General features: G+C 44.3%; 1 protein-coding gene across 4 annotated transcripts in view; it reads right to left on the bottom strand.

The window, feature by feature from the left end:
* Positions 1-17,930: 17,930 nt before the first annotated feature.
* LETM1 (leucine zipper and EF-hand containing transmembrane protein 1) overlaps positions 17,931-25,513 on the bottom strand; it is a 182,653-nt gene continuing 175,070 nt past the window's right edge. For all 4 annotated transcript variants that reach the window (XM_029592569.1, XM_029592545.1, XM_029592555.1 and 1 more), the window contains one exon: positions 17,931-18,278. In XM_029592569.1, coding sequence (XP_029448429.1) covers positions 18,126-18,278 — 153 coding nt within the window. In that variant the 3' untranslated portion in view covers positions 17,931-18,125. The remainder of the gene's footprint in view (positions 18,279-25,513) is intronic.

The raw sequence follows: 25,513 nt of genomic DNA, 5'->3' as shown, positions 1-25,513 counted from the left end.
TCCAAGGTGTGTAGAACTTTCTCGCCCTGGTGAGAGTGAGGCCTTGGGAAAATGGGCAAGAATATGGACTGATTAAGGTGAAAGTCAGTAACCACCTTGGGAAGGAATTTAGGGTGAGTACGAAGGACCACTCGGTCATGCAGGAACCTTGTTTAGGGTGAGTATGTGACAAGTGCTTGTAACTCACTAACCCTTCGAGCAGATGTAATGGCTACTAGGAAGAGAACTTCCATGTAAGAAATTTAACATCGCAGGAGTGCAAAGGCTCAAACGGGGAGTGCATGAGCCTTTTAAGTACTATATTTAGGTCCCATTCAGTGACTGGTGGCCGCAGAGGGGGCTTAAGTTGTAGAAGGCCCCTCATGAAGGGACTCACAAGGGGTTGCGCTGTTACAGGGGCATCCCCTACTCCCTTGTGGTATGCTGAGATAGCACTGAGGTGTACCCTTACAGAGGAAGTCTGGAGACCAGACTCTGAAAGTCTAACAGAGATGGAGTGGGGCAGGAAAAAGGGTCTATACCTTATAAATGTTAAATCTATTCCCCTTACGCATAGGATTTATGTGTGGAAGGCGTTTGTGAAGATAAAAGCATTTGAGAAACATCAGTTGAAAGATTGAGTGTTGCAGGAGCAAGCTTTCAACATCCAGGCTGTGAGGGATAGAGTTTGAAGGTTCAGATGGTGTAACATGCCACAGTTCTGAGTTATGAGAGTGGGCGCTGTGCCCAGGCGAATGGGCACAGCGCCTGGGCACAGGCGCTGTGCCCATTCGAGAAGTATGGGATCGAGAAGTATGGGATCGAGAAGTATGGGAAACCGAGAAGTATGGGATCGAGAAGTATGGGAAACCATACTTGTCGAGGCCAGTACGGGGCTATGAGTATCATTGATCACTTGTTCTGCTGTAGTTTCACGAGAGTTTTGGCCATCATCGGTATCAAAGGATAGTGTATAGGAGGTCTTTGTTCCAGGGGTGAGTGAAGGCATCCATGGCTAACGTGTTTTTCTGTTTGTGCAGGCAGCAGAATTTGTCCACTTTGTGATTCAGTTCGGATGCGAAGAGGTCGATGGGCGGTTGACTCCAGCGTTGGAAGATTGTGGTTGCTATGACAGAGTCCAGTGACCATTCATGGGGATAGAACTGTTGACTGAGGCGATCTGCTACAACATTCTGTATGCCTGCCGGGCCAGAGATGCATGGAGTGTGCAAGGGCCCAGTCCCAGATCTGCGCGGTTTCTTGGCAGAGGAGATAAGAACCTGTGCCACCTTGTTTGTTCAAGTATCACATTGCAATTGTGTTGTCTGTCTGTCTGTAGGAGCACAGTCGTGTGTGAGAGGCAGTCCTTGAATGCAGAGAGCATAACGTATGGCTCGAAGCTCTAGGAAGTTGATTTGATACTTTGCTTTGAGTTGTGTCCAAGTACATTAAAGTTTGCAGGCTGTTCACATGAGCTCCTCAACCTAAGTTGGATGCATCCGTGGTTAAGGTTACTTGTGGAACTGGTTGCTGAAAGGATAGACCTGTCAGCAAGTTGGCTTTGTTTTTCCACCAGAGAAGCAATAGACATAGCTGGTGGTTACAGGAATCTGGGATGAAAGTGGTTGAGTGGCTTGGAGCCATTGAGATATCAAAGTCCATTGAGTTATTCTCATGGCCAGCCTGGCCATAGGAGTGACGTTTACGGTGGAAGCCATGTGGCCCAGCAACGTTAGGAATTGATGGGCTGAGGCTGTGTGCCTTGTTTACAGAGACATAGCTAGTTTGGAGAGTGTTTCTGCGTGGTCGTTGGCAGGAAGGCCTTTGCAACTGTGGTGTCCAAATCTGCTCCGATGAATAAGGAGGTGAGATGGAATCAGGTGGGATTTTTGGTAGTTGATGAGAAATCCCAACAAGTGTAGTAGATTGATAGTGATCTCGAGGGCGTTGAGAGCTCCTTGCCTGGATTGGCTCTTGATTAGCCAGTTGTCCAGGTAAGGAAATACATGTATGCTGTTCTTGCGGAGGTGGGCAGCCACCACCACAAGCATTTTGTAAACACGCGAGGTGCTGAGGCAAGGCCAAATGGTAGAACTCGGTATTGAAAATGTCTGTGACCCACTATGAAGCGAAGTATTTGCGATGATGGGGCTTATGGCTATATATGCGTATGTGTCCTGAAGATCCAGAGAACGAGCCAATCTTCTTGTTGTAGAAGGGGAAGTAAGGTTCCAAGAGAAACCATTCTGAACTTTTCTTTTTGGAGAAACCAGTTGAGATTGCGAAGGTCTAAGATGGGGCGGAGCCCTCCTGATTTTTTCGGAATTAGAAAATAGCGGGAGAAGAACCTGCTTCCGGTTTGTGTTGAGGGAATGGGTTCTACAGTCCTGTTTTGGAGCAGTGTGGAGAGTTCTGACTCCAGCATCAGTGTGTGGTCGTTCCGGGCCCACAGGATTGGTGGAGAGTCTGGGGGTACCATGAGAAGTTTAGATGGTATCCCTTGGTTATAATTGAAATATCCATTGGTCTGTTATGAAGCGCCACTGTTGTAGGAAGTGGAGCAATCGGCCTCCGACAGGTATATCTGGATTTGGATTTATTGAAGATTGGCAACTGTTCTCTGGAAACATATCAAAATCCAGATGCTGGACCAGGCTGTGGGGCTGGTTGAGCACTGGGTGCTTTGGGCTGGTGTGAATATCCTCTGTGAGGGGTTTTAGTAGTCTTCGCTCTGGATGCAGTAGGAAAGTACTTGCGAGAGTGGTAGAACGGTTTCTTGGGGTCCTTTCTCATGGTTCTGCGAAATGTGGAGGGAGCATCAGTGGTTATTGTAGACAATTGGCGCAGTGTTTCGTGCTGGTGTTTTAACTGAGTCATTGCAACTTGAATTTTATCCCTGAAGAGATTATCTCCAGTGCATGGGACGTCAGCGAGTTTGTCCTGGACCTCAGTCATAAGAACATAAGAAAATGCCATACTGGGTCAGACCAAGGGTCCATCAAGCCCAGCATCCTGTTTCCAACAGTGGTCAATCCAGGCCATAAGAACCTGGCAAGTACCCAAAAACTAAGTCTATTCCATGTTACCATTGCTAATGGCAGTGGCTATTCTCTAAGTGAACTTAATAGCAGGTAATGGACTTCTCCTCCAAGAACTTATCCAATCCTTTTTAAACACAGCTATACTAACTACACTAACCACATCCTCTGGCAACAAATTCCAGAGTTTAATTGTGCGTTGAGTAAAAAAAGAACTTTCTCCGATTAGTTTTAAATGTGCCCCATGCTAACTTCATGGAGTGCCCCCTAGTCTTTCTACTATCCGAAAGAGTAAATAACCGATTCACATCTACCCGTTCTAGACCTCTCATGATTTTAAACACCTCTATCATATCCCCCCTCAGTAGTCTCTTCTCCAAGCTGAAAAGTCCTAACCTCTTTAGTCTTTCCTCATAGGGGAGTTGTTCCATTCCCCTTATCATTTTGGTAGCCCTTCTCTGTACCTTCTCCATCGCAATTATATCTTTTTTGAGATGCGGCGACCAGAATTGTACACAGTATTCAAGGTGTGTGTTATGAATACCGGCCGCGGCTTGCCACGACCGGGACCTACCGCTGTCCCCAGGGGCCGAACGGAGCGTCGACGCTGACGAGGCTCGTCAGCAGCAGCTTCCCCAACATGGCCGCGGCGTCTTCTCCGCGCGGCTTGGCTCCGCCCCTGACCTGCTGCTAGGGCCGCGCGGGCGGCTCTGGCTCTGCCTTTAAGGAATACTCACAGGATGTGAGTCAGCGTCTTCCTGCGGCTTCCTGATTGGCTGGGACTATTTAAGCAAGGTCTGTGCCCTCAGACCTTGCCTTGACTTCTTGGCTCCTGAGTTGCTTGGTTCCTGATTCCTGTTCGTCTGTCTGCACTTTCCTGGTCCGGCTAACGTTACTTCTGGTTCCTCGATCCCTGGCTTGGCAACGTACCTTCTCTGGCTCTTGACCCTGGACTGGCTGTTAACCCTTCTGGCTTTCGACCCTTGGACTGGCTGCGGATACCTCTGGCTCTTGACACCTGGACTGGCTGTGAACCCTTCTGGCTTTCGACCCTTGGACTGGCTGCGGATACCTCTGGCTCTTGACACCTGGACTGGCTGTGAACCCTTCTGGCTTTCGACCCTTGGCCTGGCTGTGGACACCTCTGGCTCTCGAATATTGGACTGAACTTCCTTAAGTGTTCCTCGGGTTTGCTCCTCGACCTGCTGGAGGCGCCAGCATCTGGATTACACGACCTGCAGGGGCGCCTGCATCCAGATCTTCATTGTTTCTACCTGCAACTCCGAGGACCGGCCTCGCCTACCGACGGTGGCCTAATCAGTCATCGTTGGCTAAGGGCCACTTCACCGATCATAACAGTGTGGTCTCACCATGGAGCCATACAGAGGCATTATGACATTTTCTGTTTTATTCACCATTCCCCTTCTAATAATTCCCAACATTTTTGCTTTTTTGACTGCCGCAGCACACTGTACCGACGATTTCAATGTGTTATCCACTATGACACCTAGGTCCTGAACCTGCTTCCACAGGTTTCTCTGATATTGTATCATGTAGAGCTAGTAAGTGGCAATACGAGACACCAACATAGAGCCTTGGAATATTTTCCTTCCTAGACCATCTAAGAATTTCTGCTCTTTTCCTGGTGGGGCTGAGGAATGAGGCCACAAGTGCCTTGCCTTTTTCTGTGCTGATTCAACCACAACTGAATGAGGCAGCTGTGGTTTTTGGAAGCCTGGAGAATGTTGGACAAGATATATGGCATCTGTTTTTCTGTTGACAGGTGGAATAGTGCCAGGATGCTCCAATACACATGTTGAAAGTCTAACAAGACTTCATGTACAGGAATGGCCATGATTTCCTTAGGCACGTCAACAAATTGTAGAACTTCCAATGTCTTGTGACGCGTGTCCTCCTTTGTTATCAAGTTGAAAGGGATGGTCTCTGACATTTCTTTAATGAAATTGGCAAGAGAGGTCCTCAGGAGGAGACCGCCGTCTTTCCTCTGGAGGAGAGGGGTTAGAAAGTAAGTCCTCTGATGTAGAGGAATTGGTGTCCACGTCTTCCCATGGATCATAAGGAGTATTTTGTTGAGATCCAGAAGCAGGTTGAATAGGCATCGACAAAAATGTCGGTAGCTTCGATGGTGGGTGTATTGGTATCATTGGAGGCTTTGAAGGCATTGAGAGAATCTATGGATGTTTGGGTCCAGGGAGTCCTGATGGTCCTGGAAGTGTTTCTGGCTGTGATGGACCTGGAACTGGACGTGCTGTTGTCAACCTCAGAGGATCCCGGGATGGGTATCAGGAACTGCGGAGGTCTTTAAGGCCGACTCGGTACCGATGGAACAGGCTGAGTCGGAAAAGCACCGATGAGGCATCGAGTCGATGTAATAGTGGTGCAAACATCGATGGTTCAGTAGACTGTGCCAGTATGGGGGCCGGCAACGGTGGAAGCTGGAGGTTTTGGACGGCATCGAGCACTGCCTGGCAAATGAGGACATTCAGTTCCTCCCTGAAAGCTGGTATAACAGAGCAGCTACAGGGAGGCAGGCTAGGCATTACTGGCCTCTTCACAATAATTTGTGAAGGCTCAGTAGCCGGCACCGGTATCGGTGGGGAATGCCTCGGGGCATCAGGTGCACAGGAGGATGGGGGCTCCTCTGACTGGGTCCTCTTCAATGGCGACTTGGTGGCCTTCGATGCTGATGTGACGTCAGTGGTGGCACAGGGCATGGGATCAGGTCGATGCCAGTGCTAATGCTTTGTCCAGTGCTCGGTGCGGTCTTTCCCCGACTCAGAGGATGATGCAATAGATGACCTTAATGGCGTCGGTGACGGACGGTCACCAGCTCTGTGTTGTTCCCGGCAAGTTTATGGTGGATGGGGTTTTTGACACCGTGATGACTGGGCAGAAGTCGAGGGAGCAGATTTTAGTTGGAAAAGAGTCTCCATTTTGTCCAGAAGTGCACTTCTGCCCTTGGGAGTTATTTGGGCACATTCAGGACACTGACGGATGTCGTGAGATGAGCCCAGGCATAGCACACATACAGTGTGGGGGTCCATGATGGACACTGTTTGTGGACAGTCTGGGCATTTTCGAAAACCTGTCGCCATGTCGGTGGAAAGGGCATGAAAACGGTCGGTGGCCTGCGGAAACCGAGAGGCAGGCGGAAACCGTCCGGAGATGCGAGGGAGTACTCACCGAGCGACTGTGGTACACTGGGTGCAATGGGAAACCCCTGATAGGCAATTTCTATAAGTAAACTTCAAAGTTTCCTTGAGGAAAAAAGGAGTGAGAAAATCTCACAGCTCCTAAACTGCGCGAGGAACTACAGCGCGGAAAAAAAAGAGACTGAAGGGAGACCCCTGTGGCTGCAGGGATTATGGCATGTTGAGCATGCTCAGTGTGGCAGTCAAAAGTTCTAGAAACTTTGACAGAAGTTTTCCGTACCAGAGCTCCGTCTGATGACGTCACCCACATGTGAGGACTACCATCCTGCTTGTCCTGGGAGAAATCCATCTATCTAACCATAAGCAGAAATGTTATCAAAATGCTCCTAGAAAACAAACAAATGCTATAGCTGTAGTTACTGATTTTCTCTTCAAGACGAGCAATTTTATACATTATCTAAGGGAAAACTGGCAAATCAAAATAAAATAAATAAGACTGACCACAATACAATAATATTCTGATGGGAAACACCAGCACTTCCCAATTCATAAATGTGTATCAAATTGTACTGTAGCAATAAAATGCTGCTACATCTTCATTTAGGTCATGCTAAGGATGTGACCTTGAAAAACATAAAAACACACAAGTTGAAACAAAATTTCAAGAAGACGCAAAGAAACAGATGAACCACAAAACCAGCTAAATGAAAGGCAATGCTATCATTAATACATATTCAAATTTTTGGATATTACTATATTAATGTAAAGAACAAAACATAGCATTAAATGTAGATGTATAAGTTCTTTTTCAAATGTATATTACTGCCTTTTATGTTTTTTGTTTTTAATTTTCCAAGAGTAGTAACCCAATACCATGTCCCTTACCAATGTGTACCTGATGCATATTATAAAAACGGGGGTCACGCGCAAAGGGTGCACCTTAGTGCAACTTGCGTGTGCCGAGGCCCGCGGCCTTGACCAGTTCCCTCCCAACTCCTTAACCTAACCTTCCTTCCCCTACCTAGCCCTCCCCAAAATTTTTCTTACCTCTTGCGCCTGCCTTGGTGCAGTGCGCGCAACCTGCGCGCGCACTTGGGCAGCGCAGGTTGCGCGCACTGGACCCTGCTGACACGCGATCCTCCGGCACAGCGGCAAATGCCAGCTGTGCCAGGGGCCTCTAGCCCCACCCCCGGACCGCCCCACCTCACCCACTCCCCTTTCCCGAAGCCCTGGGGCTTTACGTGTGTGGCCGGCCTTTTTAAAATAGGCCCGGCGCACGTAGGCTTTTGAAAATCCGGCCCATAATGTAATGAATGTTTTCATACATGATTAAGAGTTACCTGATCAAAGACCAATTCTAAATTTGAGAAAAAATGAAAAGGTAAAAACAGAGTCAAGTTGAAATGATAGTGAGTTAGAAAAGATTATAAAACTTAATGGAACTAGGAAAATATTCCTAATTAAAATGCTTAAGCAAAACAAAGCTGAGTAAAAAATATTTTAAAAAGTTCTTTTTCTGAAATGTTTTTCCTATGTCCCATAATAATTTATGAAGTGTTATAAGACCATATTAAAAAGAAAAATGCCTTATAAGACAGTCCTTAGGTTTAGAATACCCACAGAATCTATCTCATTAGCAAGATAATTCTTTTGCAGAGCTATGAGGCAGTAGTATTGCATTCCCTATGAGTGAGGTTGAAAGATTATAAATTGCAGAGAAAAGAAAACCTTTATAAAAGTGACTAAATGTATTCTTAGAACAGTCCATCTAAGAAAATTTGCTGTCCCTGCAGTGCAATTTCAGGTTAAATTGTAAAAAAAAGCCAAAACAAAAACAGCAGAGTGGCAGTAGTTTCAATGCTCTGTAAATGGCAGCTGATTATCTGCTTGTAAGGGGATAAACATGTCTATAGATATATACTTCATTATAGATAATTTTTTTTACATATTCTGCAAACATTAAATTCACAATACTCGTGTAGATAAATCATGTGAGTTAAAAACATCTACTATATATCAATAAGATCTCACTCATTCAACACCATTAACATTCTTGCTTGTAACAATGAATAAAACTGCATTACTTAATGTTTGACGTCCATCATATCCTGGCACTAAGACTGCACAACTTACTATGTTTTCTGGTCCTTTTCTTAGTGCCTGCACTTTTTAAATCATCGGTCACCATAGCATAGCCCTAACACTGTGGGTCCATTGCTTAGAACATAAGAACTTAAGATATGCCATACTGGGTCAGACCAAGGGTCCATCAAACCCAGTATCCTGTTTCCAACAGTGGCCAATCCAAACCACAAGTACCTGGCAAGTATCCAAACATTAAATACATCTCAAGCTCTATTGCTTTATCAACAGCAGTTTATGGATTTTTCCTCTATGAACTTACCCAAACCTTTTTTAAACCCAGTTACACTAACTGCCGTAACCACATTCTCTAGCAAAGAATTCCAGAGCTTAACTCTATACTGAGTGAAAAATAATTTTTTGATTTGTTTTAAATGAGCTACTTGCTAACTTCATGGCATGCCCCCTAGTCCTTCTGTTATCTGAGAGAGAAAATAACCAAATTACATTAACTTGTTCAAGTCCTTTCATGATTTTGTAGACCTCTATCATACCCCCCCCCCCCCTTAGTTGACTCTTCTCCAAACTGAACAGCCTTAACTTCCTTAGCCTTTCCTTCATAGGGCAGCCGTTCCATGCCACTTATTTTGGTCGCCCTTCTCTGCACTCTCCAGTGCAACTATAACTTTTTTGAGATGTGGCAAAGCAAAGTTGCTTACCTGTAACAGGTGTTCTCCTAGGACAGTAGGATGTTAGTCCTTACAGATGGGTGACATCATCAGATGGAGCCCAGCACAGTGAGCACACCAGCATGCCAATATCCACGCGGGGTCCCTCTTTTCTTAGCAAAAAAAGACAAGTGAAAAAATAAAACAACAAACTGATGGAGAACCCAACTCTGCAGGGTGGCGGGCAGATTTCCTGAGTACAGGTAAGCAATTCTTCTTTCTCCTAGGACAAGCAGGATGGTAGTCCTCACAAATGGGTGAATACCAAGCTATTGACTGCCCCCGGCAATAACAGAACCCACAGCACTTAACCCCGTGCTGACAGGCACTACAGACGTGCTGAGGGTGAGAACGCGAGGCAGCACAAACCAGACAGGTAGGGAAAGTTGGGTTCTTAAACTTGGAAAAGATTATGAAGGACAGACTGGCCAAAAGTACTGTCATGTCAACCATCCTTGTCCAAACAGTAATGGGCAGTGAACAAGTGCAGGGAGCTCCATGTTGTGGCCGTGCAGATCTCAACGATGGGGACTGCAAGAAAGTGCGCCACCTACGCTGCCACGGCCCTGAGTGTGCCTTGACGTGGCCCCAAGTGAAAGGCCTGCCTGCTGTAGCAGAAGGATATACAGTCCGCCATCTAGTTGGAGAGGTTTGCTTGCCCACTGCAATGCCAAGTCTGTTGTTATCAAAGGAGACAAAGAGTTGCATTGACTGCCTATGGGCTGCCATGTGCTCAAAATAAAAAGCAAGAGCACACTTGCAGTCCAGGCTGTGCAGAGCCTGTTCACCGTGGTGGGAATGGGGCCTCAGAAAGAAGGTGGGTAAAACGATGGACTGATTGAGATAGAAATCAGTCACCACCTTAGGCAGAAACTTAGGTTGACTGCATAGAACCACCCTGTCATGAAAGAATTTCGTGTAGGGTGGATTCGTCACCAGTGCCTGAAGCTCACTGACCCTGTGAGCAGAGGTGACCACTACCAGGAAAATTACTTTCCAGGTGAGATGTTTAAGCTCGCAGGAGCACATAGGCTTGAAAGGAGGCTACATGAGCCACGCTAGAACCACGTTGAGGTCCCAGGGCATAACAGAAAACATAGAAATGACGGCAGAAAAAGGCCAATCGGCCATCCAGTCTGCCCAGCAGCTCCCACACTTATTTTCCCATACTTATCTGTTTCATCAACCACCATGTTCAGGGCCCTTGAGGGTAATTGTTTGATTCAAATTTCCTTCCATCCCCTGTCATTGATGCAGAGAGTAATGTTGGAGTTGCAAAGGTGAGCATAAGGCTTAATGGTTAAGGATGCAGAGGGGACTTTAGTTGCAACAGGCCTCTCATGAAGCAGCCCACCAAGGGTTGCGCAGAAATGGGTGTACCACTTATCCCCTGGTGATAAGCGCTGATAGCACTCAGGTGGACTCTGATCGAGGTGGTCTTAGCCCAGACTTCGAGAGGGACCAAAAATAGTCCAATAGTTGCAGAGTGGGGCATGAAAAAGGTTAGGCCCTTTGTCCCACACCAGACGGAGAACCTCCTCCACTTCAACTGGTAAGACTTCCTGGTGGAAGGTTTTTGGGAAGCCACCAGTACCTGTGACACATTATCAGAGAGGTCGAAGGACTGCAAGACTACCCTTTCAACATCCAGGCAGTAAGGGTCAGCAACTGGAGGTTCAGGTGGCTCAATCTGCAGTGATCCTGCGTGATCAGGTAAGGGGAGGTGCCTAGGTGTATGGGCTTCCAGATCGATAGGTCGCGCAGGATTCGGAACCAGACTTGCCGTGGCCAATATGGGGCAACCAGAATCATGGTGCCCCTGTCTTTACACGTACAGTAGGCCCTTACCCCAAAATCGGGCAAAGGCATCCAAGGTTGGTTCCCTGTCTTCCCTGTACAGGGAGCAGAAGTGCATCACTTTGTAATTCCGGGGGGAGGCAAGAGATCCACATCCGGAATGCCCCAAAGGCGGAAGATTCTGACCGCAACAGTCAGGTTGAGTGACCATTTGTGGGGGTGAAATGTCCAACTCAGGTGGTCTGCCACCACATTCTCCATCCCTGCAAGGCAAACTGCTTACAAGAGCCTGTCCTTGGACAGGGCCCAGGCCCAAATCTGTACCGCCTCCTGGAAAAGCAGGAAGGAGCACATGCCTCCCTGCTTATTTATGTACGACATCACAACTTGGTTGTCGGTCTGGATCAAAACGACTTTGTGGGCTAGGTGATCCTGGAACGCCAGAAAATTTGACAACTTGTCTCCTGCTCCAACCACATGCCTTGTGTGTGGATTCTGCCCACATGTGCTCCCCAGCCCAAGGTGGAAGAATCAGTGGTCAGCACCACCTGAGGGGATGGTGTTTGGAAGGGAAGGCCTTTATCAATGTTGAAAGTATCCCTCACTGTTATGTCACCTAGACATTACAATTTTTTATAAGCAATATTAATGTCCTTTGGCTTCTTAATATGCCCTGGTTTGCCAGGATTGCAGATATCTTAGCTTGATATGATAAGTATGTGGCACTTTAAAAATTAAAAGTAACAATTCATTGATCCTTTTTATACACAATTAACATCTACTCTGTAGTTATGACACCAATATATAATCTTTTAGTGTGGCTTTCTTTGTCTTCCTTTATCTTTTATAGAGGCCGCTCAGGGTTTGAGTTATTTTTAATAGACTCTCTTTGAAATTTGAATGACCTTTTTTATTCATGCCTCTTCATTATTTTTTTGGCCCCTAAGTAACTATTGTCTCAATTACACTATACATTGCAGAAGTCCGACGAGTACCATGACAATGTGGCAATAAGATCAAAAGCCTATTTTTGTAATACGGCCAAGATGATCTTCTGTGGAGTCGCTGTATGCAGTTATGATTCAGTTTTTCAGACTAGCAATCTCTTAGATGGAATACTCAGCAAACAGTACTTTATTATTAGCAAGTTAATTGTGGAATGTCACTGTATCCGTTTTGGATACACTATTAGGTTAAAACATTGGGATCAAGACTAATTAATTTTGATAAAATGTTTATGTGAGTAATCGAAAGGTACTTTAAACAGTGCACGATTGTCTAGAACACATGAATGACGACATTATTATGCCTAAGTATATGTTACATTACTTATACATTTTATATATTATTAGTAAGAACTTCTATTGCACTTTTATCCGTTCAAATGTTTGCTATACACACGAGGTACTGTCATCGGCAAGCCGGGTTTGTGTGCCTTGACATTGATATATTGTTTATGTGAGCATTCGCAGTAAATTGAATAATGAAGAATTGAGTAGTTAAAAAATGTATATAAAATATAGTTATATACATATTCTGTTTTAAGTATGCTTTATATTACAGCATGTGAAGCTAACACGATTTAAACAGTTAAAACACAACAGGCTTGTTGTGCATAAAAAGATTGACAAAAACCTCCGCAGTCAAAACAATCGGGATATCTAGAAATATAACAAGAAACATAATGAGTAATTAAGGTATAAATGTTTAAATACAGAAGAGATCATTTATATATAGCATATTTTTTTTCTCTTCTTTTTCACAATTTGTTTTCTTTTCCATAATTTTGACATTTTTTCTAGATTTTTTGTTTTGCCTTCTTTTTGTCCTCTATATGTTATCTCGATAGGTATCGAATATTAAATATGTACACAGAACCTTTTCAAATAAGCGGGGAACAAAACTTTTTCAAATAAGCGGGAAAGTGCCATGTTCTTTATTCATATGTGCCGTTGTTTATTGTATTCTATTGTCTGCTTTGCTCATTTTATTTGTGACTTTATGATTTTACCAGTTTTGTGGGATTTTATAACATTTATGTCTCATTTATTTATACATGTTTTATGCTTTTTTAAATTATTTATTGTTTCTATTCTGTAGCCCTTGAAGCAGCCCCTTGTGAATGGGCAAAACTCTGGTCAGAGTCGGGCAATTACTGGGCATTTTGTCTTCTTAATAAATATTTTTAAGGACGTCTGGGATCTCTCTCTTTTTTTGTTACTCTTTTTCCAAGTTGGTCAGACTCTCCCACCAGAAGAGGGAGACCTAGAGTGGCGAGGTGATCTGCATTGGCGCTAAGAGGTCCTGGGGGGCCTGGAGCCACTGAAAGCAGAGCATCCACTGTGCTACCCACATGGATAGCCGGGCAAGTGGAGTGACATGAACTGACACAGCCATGTGGCCCAGCAAGCGGAGCAGTACCTGGGCAGAAACCATCTGATGCTGGTGGATGGAGCGTGCCATCGATGCCGGAGTCTGGGCACAGTCCTTGGGAAGAAACGCTCTGGAGAGAGTTGTGTCAAGCAGAGCCCCAATAAATGCCAGCTGCTGGGATGGGCTCAAATGAGATTTAGGGAGTACTTTGGTTGTAAAGCAGAGGGAGCGAGCACGCTCCTGTGTGGTGCTCCTGATGAGCCAGTCGTCCAGGTAGGGAACACATGCACTCTACAGCGGTGCAGGTGTACCCCTACTACTGCCAGACATTTTGTGAAGACCCACGGGCCTGAGGCAAAGCCGAATGGCACCACCCGGTATTGGAAATGCCTGTGGCCTACTAGGAAGTGGAGATACTTCCTTGAGGCGAGAATATAGCTATGTGGGCATAAGCGTCTTCAGATCAAGAGAGCAGAGCCAATCTCCTTTGTGAAGGAGCGGGATCAGGGTACCCAAGGAGACCCTCTTGAAGCATTCTCACTGTAAGAACTGTTTAAGGCTCTGAGGTTGCAAATGGACCGGAGGCCACCTGTTTTCTTTGGTATCAGAAAATACCTCGAGTAGAATCTCCGAACCTGCTGGGAGCAGGGCACGGGTTTGACAGCTCCAGCTTTTAACAAGGCCAAGAGTTCCGACTCAAGGATGCCCAATGTCCCGAGGGGTCCTGAATCCGCCGAGATTGTTTTGAAGTTCAGGTGGTAACCACGGGGGGGGGGGCGGAAAAAGCTCGGTGCCCAGCACCATACTCTCAGTGGGGAACGCCTGGGACTCCCGGGTTTGGAAGAGGACGCCTCCACCTCTGGGTCGCTTTGGGGGAGGCTTGGCATGGGCCGGTGCTCCACCGGAATCAGCACTGGTGCCATGTGACGTTTATGACTGCTGGTGCTTCCCTTGGTGCTTGGGCTGGGTCTCCAGCGCCGACGAGCCAGATGCCTTGGAACGGTCAGACAATGAAGAGGGCTGGTCCCCTGAACCCTTCTCTTTGCAAGGAGGGATCGGATGGGACGTAGAGAGTGACACCGAGTCGAAGGGGTCTCTGCAACCCTTTGGTGGCGAAGTCCCCGATGCCGGAGTCGATGGAGCTGACTTTTTGGCACCAAAAAGCTGCTCCATCTTGTCCAGCAGGGAATGACAACTCCTTGGGGGGGGGGGGTCAACTGAGCAGTTGGGGCACCTGCGGATGTCGTGGGAAGCCCCCAGGCAGAGGATACAAACCTCGTGTGGATCCATGAGATACATGAGTCGCGGGCACTGGGGGCACTTACGAAAACCGGACGCCATGAAAATAAGCTGGCGAGTGGTCGATGGCTGGCGGCCACCAGGAGGCAACAGGCTCGGGGATAGACTGCAAGAATGAGAGAAATACCTACTGAGACGCCAAGGGAAACGACTGCAAAGAGGGACCCCCGTGCGGAGGAAAAACGGAGGAGAAATCCTCGAAGAGAAACATTTTGAAAGTTTTGGATAAAGCTCCGAGAACCACAAGGTAACTACTTCACGGAAAAAACAAGACTGAAGAGGGACCCCGTGTGGCTGCGCGGATAGTAGCATGTTGGGCATGCTCAGTGTGCCATTCAAAGTTTCTAGAAACTTTGACAAAGGTTTTCCATGCCGGGCTCCATCTGATGTCACCCATATGTGAGCACTACCATCCTGCTTGTCCTAGGAGAACCAGAAATGCTTAAATTAAGTCCTTTTTTTTTTTAAAGAATCTTTTTGTTGCAAGTAAAACAATGATTATACATTGTAAAGTGAATATTAAAAGACGGGTGCAAGCCAAAATCATGAGATGTGTGCGCATGTAGGATATGTGCGTGTTCATCTGATTTTGAAAGGTGCCTACATGCACGCGCTTCAAACAATATGCAAATATCTCACTTGGAATGAAAAAGGGGCATGGTGTACATGTGGCATGGGCATTCCAGGGTGGGGCAAAGAAAAATGCGTGTAAGTACTCACATGCCCAGATCTATGCCACATAACTTTACTTCTGCTGTGGAGGAGGTGTAAGTTTAATAATAAAAAAAAAATAGACATCCTTGAGTGGTTTAAAGGATCTGGGGGGAAGAACAAGCTAAAGAACCATGGAGGTTTCAAGGATCTAGTTCTATACTGGGCGAACTGGTGGATGAACTGGTGAAACTGGTTCTGGCGTGGGCACGTACACCTGTTACAAAATTCCTCTACTCGTGCAGCTGTGCACGCCCAGTTGCAAAATAGGGTGCACACATATGCGCACCTAGACTATTTTATAACATACGCGTTCATATTATAAAACTGCCACGTCCCTGGGCATGTACCCATGGACACGCATCAATGCGCGTCTGCGCCACTTTGAAAGTTATCTTCCCTGTGTACTGATCTCATACTTCCATCAGAGATTCCCTCAACCCAATTTCATACAAATATTCTTGTGCTCAAACATGCTATTCTACTAAAGACCCGATGCTGCAGCATTTCGAACTAAATATCCTTCCTCAGGCATATTATGAATAAAGAAATATTTGTGCCCTACTGTTTATGATGTGGACTTACAAGTGAAAGATAATTATTTGCACTCCACAATCTGTTTAAGTTGGAGATCTAAACAGCATCATTGAATACATCAAACACTACATTCTCAGATCACATCAATTATATCTGATATTTAGAGGCTTGCCAACTTGGCAAAAGTGCATTTACGGAATCTCTGATATTAATGCTAATTCATAGTGGCTGTCAGCTTTCCAGATTTATGTTTAGCGTGAACGCCACAGCAAGAATGTGGCCATTTTTAAATGGACTAAGTGCGGGAACTTGAGATGTCAATCAAAACGCTGTGTTACAAAACATCTTGATAAAGTGCCAGTCTCTTGCAGCAACATTTCATTGCGTAACATTCTTTAAATAAAAAATTCATTACTGTCACTCATGACTATTTCACTTGTTAGTGTCTGTCGATCACACATTTCCAAATGGAGAAACACTGTGGGGAAACAAAAGTCCATCTAGAGTACAGACTGGATTAGTTGTCGCATGATTACAGAAAGTATACCAGTATATCCTATTATTGAGACCCTAAGGTGCCATGGATTGCAAGGAATAGATCCAGTGATGTTTTTGTTTGTTCAACAAAGGAATAATGCTGCCTCCACGTGAGGGTTGAATTACTTGCTCCAAAACAGTCCAACTTAAGTCTGTGAAACTATGCCCCAATGCTATATGAGAGACAATGTGTGCATGTGCATCACAAGTGTTTAAGCGACTCAGATATTCAATAAGTCGTGTTCTAAATGCTCTTGATGTGCGACCTATGTAGATCTTATGGCAGGGACACTGCAGTAGATAAATCACATTACATGAGCTGCAGTCAAAGTTTTCCAGCATACTTTACAACCAATTTGGCAATCTTCCTACTCTGTTCCCTGGAGCATACTTGCACACATTTACCACACAGACAGTGACAAACTGGGGGGGGGGGGGGGGGGCAGGGGGAGAGCTGCAGACTCACTGTAGCTTGTACAGAGGCTCATACCACGTGATCTTTAATGTTTTTATGTTTTTATCCCAGGTAAATGATATGAGGGGAAATTTCTGAAACACTTGGTGGTAGCTTAATATATGCCAATGTTTATTCGATGCAGTAATCTTGTGAGCTAAATTTGAACACCACCACCAAAATTGTTTCATCTACACATGATTTGGCTCTGTATTGAAGAAGCTGATCCCTAACCAAGTTGCAGGCATGAAGGCATGCATGTCTGATGGATCACTTAGGATATCCTCTAGTTGCAAACCTCTGGGTGAGTCCTTTAGACTGGCAATCAAATTCAGACAAGTTAGTGCAGCGCCGATGTAACCTAAAAAATTAGCTTACTGCAAGGCCACATTTGAAGGCTCTAGGGTGATAACTAAGAGAAGCAGGTTATGTTCTACTTTCTTGTGATGCAATGTAGTGGCTATTCCCGAGCTATAACTTTTGATGGTTATGTCAAGAAATGCAATCTGTTCGCAGTGATAAGTGAGGGCAAAGCATAAGTTTATATCCAATTGATTTAACCATTGATGGAAATCGCAAAGATGTTCTTCTGTATCTGTCCAAAAGAAGAATACACCATCTATGTATTTACTCCATAGACTGACCTGCTGAAACTCTGAAGCAGGATACACATACTTCTCCTCAAATTGTGTAATATATATATATGTTGGCCATATCTGGGGCTAGCAGCGAACCATGGCTATGCCATGCACTTAATAAAAAAAAAAGATTTGAAATAAAAAAAAAAAATTGTTAAAGAATCAATTCTGCCAGAGTATAAATGCTGATCTAGAATAATTTTGACCACTTGTAATTCTTATTGCAAGGGTATATTTGTATAAAGTGATTCCACATCTATACATACTAGAAATGCTTCTGACGGCAGATTAGAATTGTGCAGGCACTAAGAAAAGGACTAGAAGACATAAGTTGTCGCGCAGTCTTAGTGCCAGGATATGATGGTCGACAAGCATTAGTTAATGCAGGTTTATACATTGTTACAAGCAAGAATGCCAATACTGGTTGAATGAGTGAAATCTTATTGATCTATAACAAATTCATGACATCATGATCCCACAATGGTGAATGTACTTACATGTTTTAACGAGAAGAAAAAGCATTGGTTTAAAAACAATAAAATAAAAATGATTTCATTTTCATGGAATGATGGTAAACTACTTAATCTGATAATGGATGTCTTTATTTCATTCCATAATTCTGAATATACATGAAGTCTTTGATTTGCTATTAAAATATCACCTCAATGGCAATATCCATTTATTACTACAACAGTACCACTAAACATGTATACATGGGTATGAGAAAAGAATATAAATGTTATTTTGGTTCTGTACAGCCTTACTCCAGATACTGAAGTTTAATTCTGAACTTCTGCTGCTTGTTCTTTCTCAGCCTTTTCTTTGGCCTTTTCTTTTTCTATCAGTTTTTCTTCTTTTTGCAGCATGTTCACGATTTCAGTAACTTGACTGGTTGAGATGTCGATATCTTCTTTGTCAATCAATTCTAAAACCTGTAGAGAAATAGCACCGTAAGCTTCAGCATGCAGTCTGAAATCTGAATCATGCTCAGCCTGATCTACTGATAAATCTCAGGTTGCTTGTATGTTCAAGAAAACTTTTTCAGATTAACACAAACATCTACTCTAAAGCAGATGTACTTGCAAGGAAAACAGCTTTCACTATGTACCTCAAGTACTACACGTTTAAATAAAAAAAGAAAAACAACAATCTTTAAAGGGTCAATGCAAAGAAACATTTTAGAAAAATTAGATCTTTGGGTTACCTTCCTTTACTTTATGACATCTAGATTATAGCTACTGAGTAATACATACAATCATTATTTATTTAATTTATTAGTTTTTCTATACCGACATTCATTAGTATTCTCCCCAGATTATTATTAGAACCAGCTGGTCAAACATAGCTGTGTGCTTCTCTCTCATCTTTCTCCTATACTTATTGATCCTCTCCCCCATCTTTATCCTCTTCTATACCTTCCCCAAGTTCTGCCTCTCTCTAAATTCTCCTCTTGCATACTTCCCCCATGTTCATCCCTTCCTAATGCCCTCCTCTTCCACCCATATAGCCTGTCCTATACCCTTCCTCCCCCTATATCTGTAGTTCCATGTTCTCTTTCTCCCCCCACCCCCATGTCCCCTTCTCTTTCCCAGAGTCTTTCCTAACCCTCTACACGCCGAGGTACACGTGAGGTTTGTTGTGTGATGCAATTAGTGACAAAGCCAATGTGGACTAAATGGATATAGTCAGAGGCAAGTTTTGCCATGAAACCAAACATAGCTATCACGTAGAGTTCAGCAAAATAGCAGAACAATACTTTAAATCAGAAGAAAAAACAAACAAAACAAAAACAAGATGTATGAACACTTTATGATGCCTAATTTAAAGCCTTGACAATTGGTGCTACTGCTCACAAGTTTTGAACTCGTGCTAATTCACCCCTTTTTGTGTCTTTTGTTACAGAAATTTGCACATGTTTATGACAACATTCATTATGTGAATTGCTGTGTAATAAGGAGAAATGTAGTTCTATTTGTTAGTTACCTTTTCCAGACGTGCCACCCTGCCAGCAGAGACAGAGACCACAGCTTTTTCCCAATGATATCATCACTGGTATTAGTGATGGTACATCACAATCACCAGCCAGTAAATTTATGTCAGAGCAATGGAGTAGAGAACATACCTTCTAAAACTAACATAACTCTTACATTGTAAAAGGAAAGCCATTCTCCAATGAAGATCCTCTTCTCTGCAAGGTAGATATAAAGAATATAAGACAATGAACAAGAAACAGACTGAGAAGCCTCAGCCCTCCAAGGGAGGAAACATACTTGACTTCTGTGAAACCCCAAAGCTGTCAAAGGGCACATGAAAAAAATGCAGCCAGTGAATTCTCAGGTGGATCTGGGACTCATCTAGCAGGATTAAAGAGAAGGAAATTAACAGGTAAGACTAAATGTTTCCTTTCTTATCCTGCTAGACAAAACCCATGGGAAGTACCCAAGCCCAATCTAACATGAATGGTAAGAACACAATGCTGCTCGGAGTACACTTGCACTGAAATCCGCATCTGTCTTAGCATGTACATCCTCTTTATATGCTCAGTGAGGACTGCAAAGATGACCAAGTGTCCACCATGCAAATATCCTCTGGAGTATCACCATTGACTCTACCAGTGGGAAGCCTGAGCCCTTGCTGAATGAGCACAAAATGACTCAGGAATTTGCAGGTCCTTCAGCGAGCATATTGAAGAGATTTCCTTCTTGATCCAGCAAGCCAGACAACTTCAAGGCTGCCTCCCCCATGCAAGGACTGTCATAAATACAACAGCCTATCAGTCCTCCTAAAGGAATTGGTCACTTTTGAGATAGAAGTGAAGGGCAGATACTACTCCTGGGGGAATTCTGTGCACAAAAACTGAAAATTCTGCAAAATTCTGCAAACTTTAATATTGGTCAAAATAACACAATTTTCATGACAGTCTTTAAGTAATTACATTTAAATTATTACAGAAAAAAGTTATTTAAAGATGCAGAATTTTAAATATTTTGAGCAGAATTTCCCTAGAAATTCACTGCAAGAGTGTCCCTTCCACTCACTCTCCTTACACCCCTGGCCAGTTTGCCCTCTCAGGCCCCAACTCCTCCACCTGCCAATATCTCTCCCCTTCACCTCTAGGCTCAACCCCTTCCACTCTATTGCCAGTCCCAAACTTTGACCCTGTTCTCAGTACTGCCCCTCACACAGGCTCCCTCTGTCCCTCCCCCCCTCTCTAATACACATACACACACCCTCATACAGACTCCCTCACATACACAATCCCTTCACACAGGCTAGCACCCTCACATACACAAAATCCCTTTTTCATACACACAAGCTCCCAATCTCTCTCACACATACACACTCCTTCCACAATCTCCTCATATAGGCTTCTGAAACCCCACAAGCACCCCCCCACTCCCCCTCTTACCAACCAAGCTGTCTCACCCTCCCCCACACCCCCTCTCCTCTCTCTCACACACATTCTCTCTCACTGGCCATCCCCCTTCCCCTCCTATAGGCTCCCTCTCTCACACACCCACACTCAAGCATCCCCCCACCCACTCTCTTTTACCTCCCATGCTCTCTCATACCCTCCTGCTCTGTCACCCTCCCCCCCCCCCTTACCAACCATGCTCTGTCACCCACCCCGTTCGCGACACATGGGGGCCTTCCCTTTTCGCCGTGAACAGCACGCCAGGCCTTCATCTTCGCTGCGAACGGAGCACGTCCCGCGGCATGCCGGTGAGAGAGAGAATGTGTGTGTGAGAGAGGGGGGAGGGTGACAGAGAGCATGGTTGGGTAAGAGAGGGGGGGGGGAAGGGTGACAGAGCAGGAGGGTGTGAGAGAGCATGGGGGGTAAAAGAGGGGGGGGGGGGGGGGGGATGCTTGAGTTCGCGGCATGCCAGGGTCTCCTTTGCTATTTTCTGCCATGCTGCGATGCCCTCATTCTCGCTATGACCGCTGTCCGTGCGCTTCCGGTTTTGAATCCTCTTCCGGCGAGGGAGGAAATCTGCGAGGTGAGGGAGGAAAATCTGTGGGAAGGAGGAATTCTGCGTAAATTCTGCATTCCGCAGTAGTGCAGAATTCCCCCAGGAGTAGCCCTATCCTTCCCAAGACATTCCTCTTTTACAAAAGCTGCATGAAAAATTGTTTGAGTCAGGTGAAAAACAACCTTAAACAAGAAGGATGGTACTGGGTGAAAAGAGACTACCTCTGCCAAGAAATCCAAATAGAGGTCCCTACTCAACAGGGCCTGCAATTCTGACATGCACTTAGCCAATCAAATGGCCACCAAAAATATCATTCAAAGATGCAAAATTTAAGAAGCTCAAAGGAAGAGCCAACCAATAACTTAATGACTATTTTAAGATTTCACTGGGAAATCAGAGCCCTGAAGGGAGGCTGAACCTATTTTGCCCCTTGAAGGAAATAGACCACATGCAGATCAGAAGCCACAGAGCGCCCCCCCTTCTTCCAAATCTGCCCCCCTATAGCAGGAGATTGCTACCACCAGAAGCTGTAGCGAATTAAAGGCTAATCCTTTATTCAGATCTGAGCCACCTATGGGAAATGGTAACAATGTGCAAAGATGGTCAGAATGATTGCCCAACTGGGACAGACCAAAAAACCATGCAACAAACCTCAAAGAGATGCCAAACTTAAAACACATGCCAAAGTCGTCGAGGTCATACAGGCCCTTCACCAGTGTAGAAATCAATGCTACTGGACATCCCTTCCTGCTCAAACAAACCCTTTTTCAAGGGCTAAGCTGTAAGACAATATGGAGTCGGATTCTCCATCAACAATGTTCTCTGACACAAGAGGACATGAAAGCAGAAAAGGCAGAGAGGCATGCCAGTTGTCAACTTCACAAGATTTGCATACAATGGCCTTCTTGGCCAGTCTGGAGCCACCAGGTTTATGGTTGACTGGTGATCCTCTATTCTTTTTTAGCATTCTGCCTATCAGAGGCAAGGCAGAAAACAATAAAGAAGCCTGTCCCTTGGCCAAGACTGAATCAAAGCATTGATCCTGCTTGAACCCCATTCTATCTTGCAACTAAATAACTTGTTGGTCTTGTGTTCCTGCAAGTCACCATGATATCAGTGTGAGGAAGACCCCCACCGGTCTACTATCAACTGAAAGGCCTCCCTGATGATCTCCCATACTCCAGACTCATTCAGGACAATACAGTAAAGGTTGCGGGAGAGCGCGCATAGGCCACTCTCCTGTGTGCGCAATTCAGGGGGACAAACATGCAAATTAGGGCCCACGGTAAAAAGAGGCGCTAGGGACACTAGTGCGTCCCCTAGCGCCTCTTTTTTAACAGAAGCGGCGGCTGTCAGCGAGTTTGACAGCCGATTGCTCAATTTTGTCGGCAATCGGTTCTCGAACCCGCTGACAGCCATAGGTTTAGAAACCGGATGCTGGCAAAATTGAGCATGCGGTTTTCAACCCGCGAGCCGATTTTAAATTTTTTTTTTTTTTAATTATTTTAACCTTTCAGGACCACCGTCTTAATATCGCCATGATATTAAGTCGGAGGGGTGCACAGAAAAGCAGTTTTACTGCTTTCTGTACACTTCCACAGCATTGGCAGAAATTAACGCCTACCTTTGGGTAGGCGCTAATTTCTGAAAGTAAAATGTGCGGCTTGGCTGTCTAAGAAGAGCTTATCTATGGCTGTTAAGTTTTTCTACTTAAACACAACCCCATGATTTAAACGTGTCTTGCCCTTCAAAACGCAGATCTCTAAAATCCCAGTGATATGGGGTGAGAAAAACTCTGGACACTCCAGATCACAAAAAAAGCAAAGGACAAAGCAAAGTGATACTTAAAGCACCCATCACCACTGATATGGGCACCAATTATATACTTACAAAACAATTCCTCACACGATATACACAGACACACATAGACCTAGAGAATATCAGATCAGTCAATAGAAAATACCTAATGATCTAGGACATTATAAATGATCAAAATCTAGACAATTTAGGGATAATGGAAACAGTTGGTTGAGGCAGGAGGAGTCTCAGTAAATGAATTATGCCCAGAGGATTTCTCCATTATACACAAATCCAGATCAAGAAAATTTGAAGGAGTGGCATTCCTGCATCAAACCCTACTCCCACAGGTATTGAAATCAGAATGCTTATTATCCCAACTAGGAAGTAAGAATGCTATAGGGCTCCTAGTGATTTAACAACTTCCTCAAAACATCTTATCCATTCAAAGATTGCCAGAACTAATCACAGATTTGATGCTAACATTAACCAAACTTGTGATCCTGGGCAACTTTAATTTACATATAGAAAAATCAACATTGTACACAACTGACTTCCTGGCCAGCATGTCAACACTAGGACTCACCTAGGCTGTTAAACATTCCACATGTAAAGTGACACACACTAGACATGGTTTTTCCACATGGAGGTGAAAAAAACCAGGATATCAGGAATCAGGTAACAGCATTTACTTGGCCCAGTCATTCACTAATTAAAATCACTGCGCAGAGAGAACTTAATTAAGTAGACACGACCAGATCCCTGAAAGTGTTCTAGAACAAGAAAGCCCTGGAAAACCTGTTAAATGCACCAGAATTCCGCCTATGGATGAGATGCTATCACCAGTAAAAATATGGAATGAAAACCTAGCAAAAGCCTCTCACAAAATTGTTCCATAAAAAACTGTGCATTGCCTTCCCCACAGAGACTCATATTGGTACTCTCAAGAGTTCTGAGCCTTAAAATGCCAAGGGCAAAAACTAGAAAGGAAACAGCACAAAACACTGCTCAAAAGAGGACAGACTGCAATGCAAATTACACATGACAATGTACCATAAGGCCATAACAGGCCAAAAATACATACTTCTCTCATTGTATCATGCAAGCCCAAATCCAAACTATTTGAAACAGTAAATGACTTGACAAAACCACAACAGAATCTTATGTCTAAATCAAAACTAACAGCAAATGAAATTGCCTCCTCCTTTGACAGCCATTCAATAATGAATAAAAAAAACCCCTCCAAACCAACTAAGTACCAACAAAAAGATTTTCTTGGTATAAAGCATGCATATACTCTCTTTATTTATTTCATAGTTAAAACCAGTAACGTATTGAGGACCCATCTGATGGAACATCAGAGTTGTCTTTTATCTAATAAAATTACTGCACTTTAGTTTCTCATAATCAGTACTGACATTCTTTTGAACAACTTGTTTTGCAGTAGATCATGCTAAGAAGAATCCCAGAGGAGGAAACCACAATGCAAAATTTCATCATCTTGAACAGTGGATCTTTTGACTGAAATCAGCAGAACTTTTGGATTTAATTATTATAGCAAAATGGGATTTATTCTTAAGAGTGAAATATTCATATTTATGCATCAGCATTTATTTCACAAAATTGAGTTTAACTTAAGGTGCGATTTGCTGATTTCAACTTTTTTAAATATTTGTTTTCATTGGATATAGATTTAAATCCCCTTCCTGTGTTTTGTGATTGGTTAATAGTGGATCAGCTGTCTTTCATTTTATATAAACACTGGGGTGTGCAAGAGTATATACTGCACTATTTCATTTTCAGGTAGATGTACAGTCATGTTGAAGACATGATTTGTGTCACCCAAATTTATAAAGATTTTTTGGAGAAATGTGTGTTGATCGTTCTTGATATTTTGTTACAGATTTGCCCTGCTGCAGCTCAACTAGCAAAACACTGGCCATGTCAGCTTGATGTAAAACCTTTTCTACCACAGCATTGTGTGATCTAAGCACTTTCTTCACCACCACGAATCGCAGAAGGTTTCAAGGAAGGGTTCCAAATCCCTTATCAAGGACAGATAAATAACCCAGTCATTAACAATGCGGCAACCACAACGCGCCACTTGGATATTGTACAAAGCAAGTTGAATACAGAGCTGGCTCTGGGGAGGATGGCAGGTCCTTTCCAGTTACCTCCCTTCCAAAAAAATGGTGTGCTCTCCATTAGCAGTGATACCGAAGGAGGAGCCGGGCAAGTACAGGCTGATACAAAACCTATCCTATCCACCTGGGCTATCAGTCAACGACAATTTGCTGCAGGAAGCATGCTATATGCAGTACGCGTCATTTGACATCAGAAAATCCCTTCTGCGGAGGGCCGGAAGGTTGGTGGTGATGGCAAAGACTGACATCGAGTCG

The sequence above is a fragment of the Rhinatrema bivittatum genome, chromosome 1 (genome assembly GCF_901001135.1).
Source record: "Rhinatrema bivittatum chromosome 1, aRhiBiv1.1, whole genome shotgun sequence".
NCBI classification, from domain to species: Eukaryota; Metazoa; Chordata; class Amphibia; order Gymnophiona; family Rhinatrematidae; genus Rhinatrema; species Rhinatrema bivittatum.
This window is presented reverse-complemented; position numbering and strand designations above follow the sequence as displayed.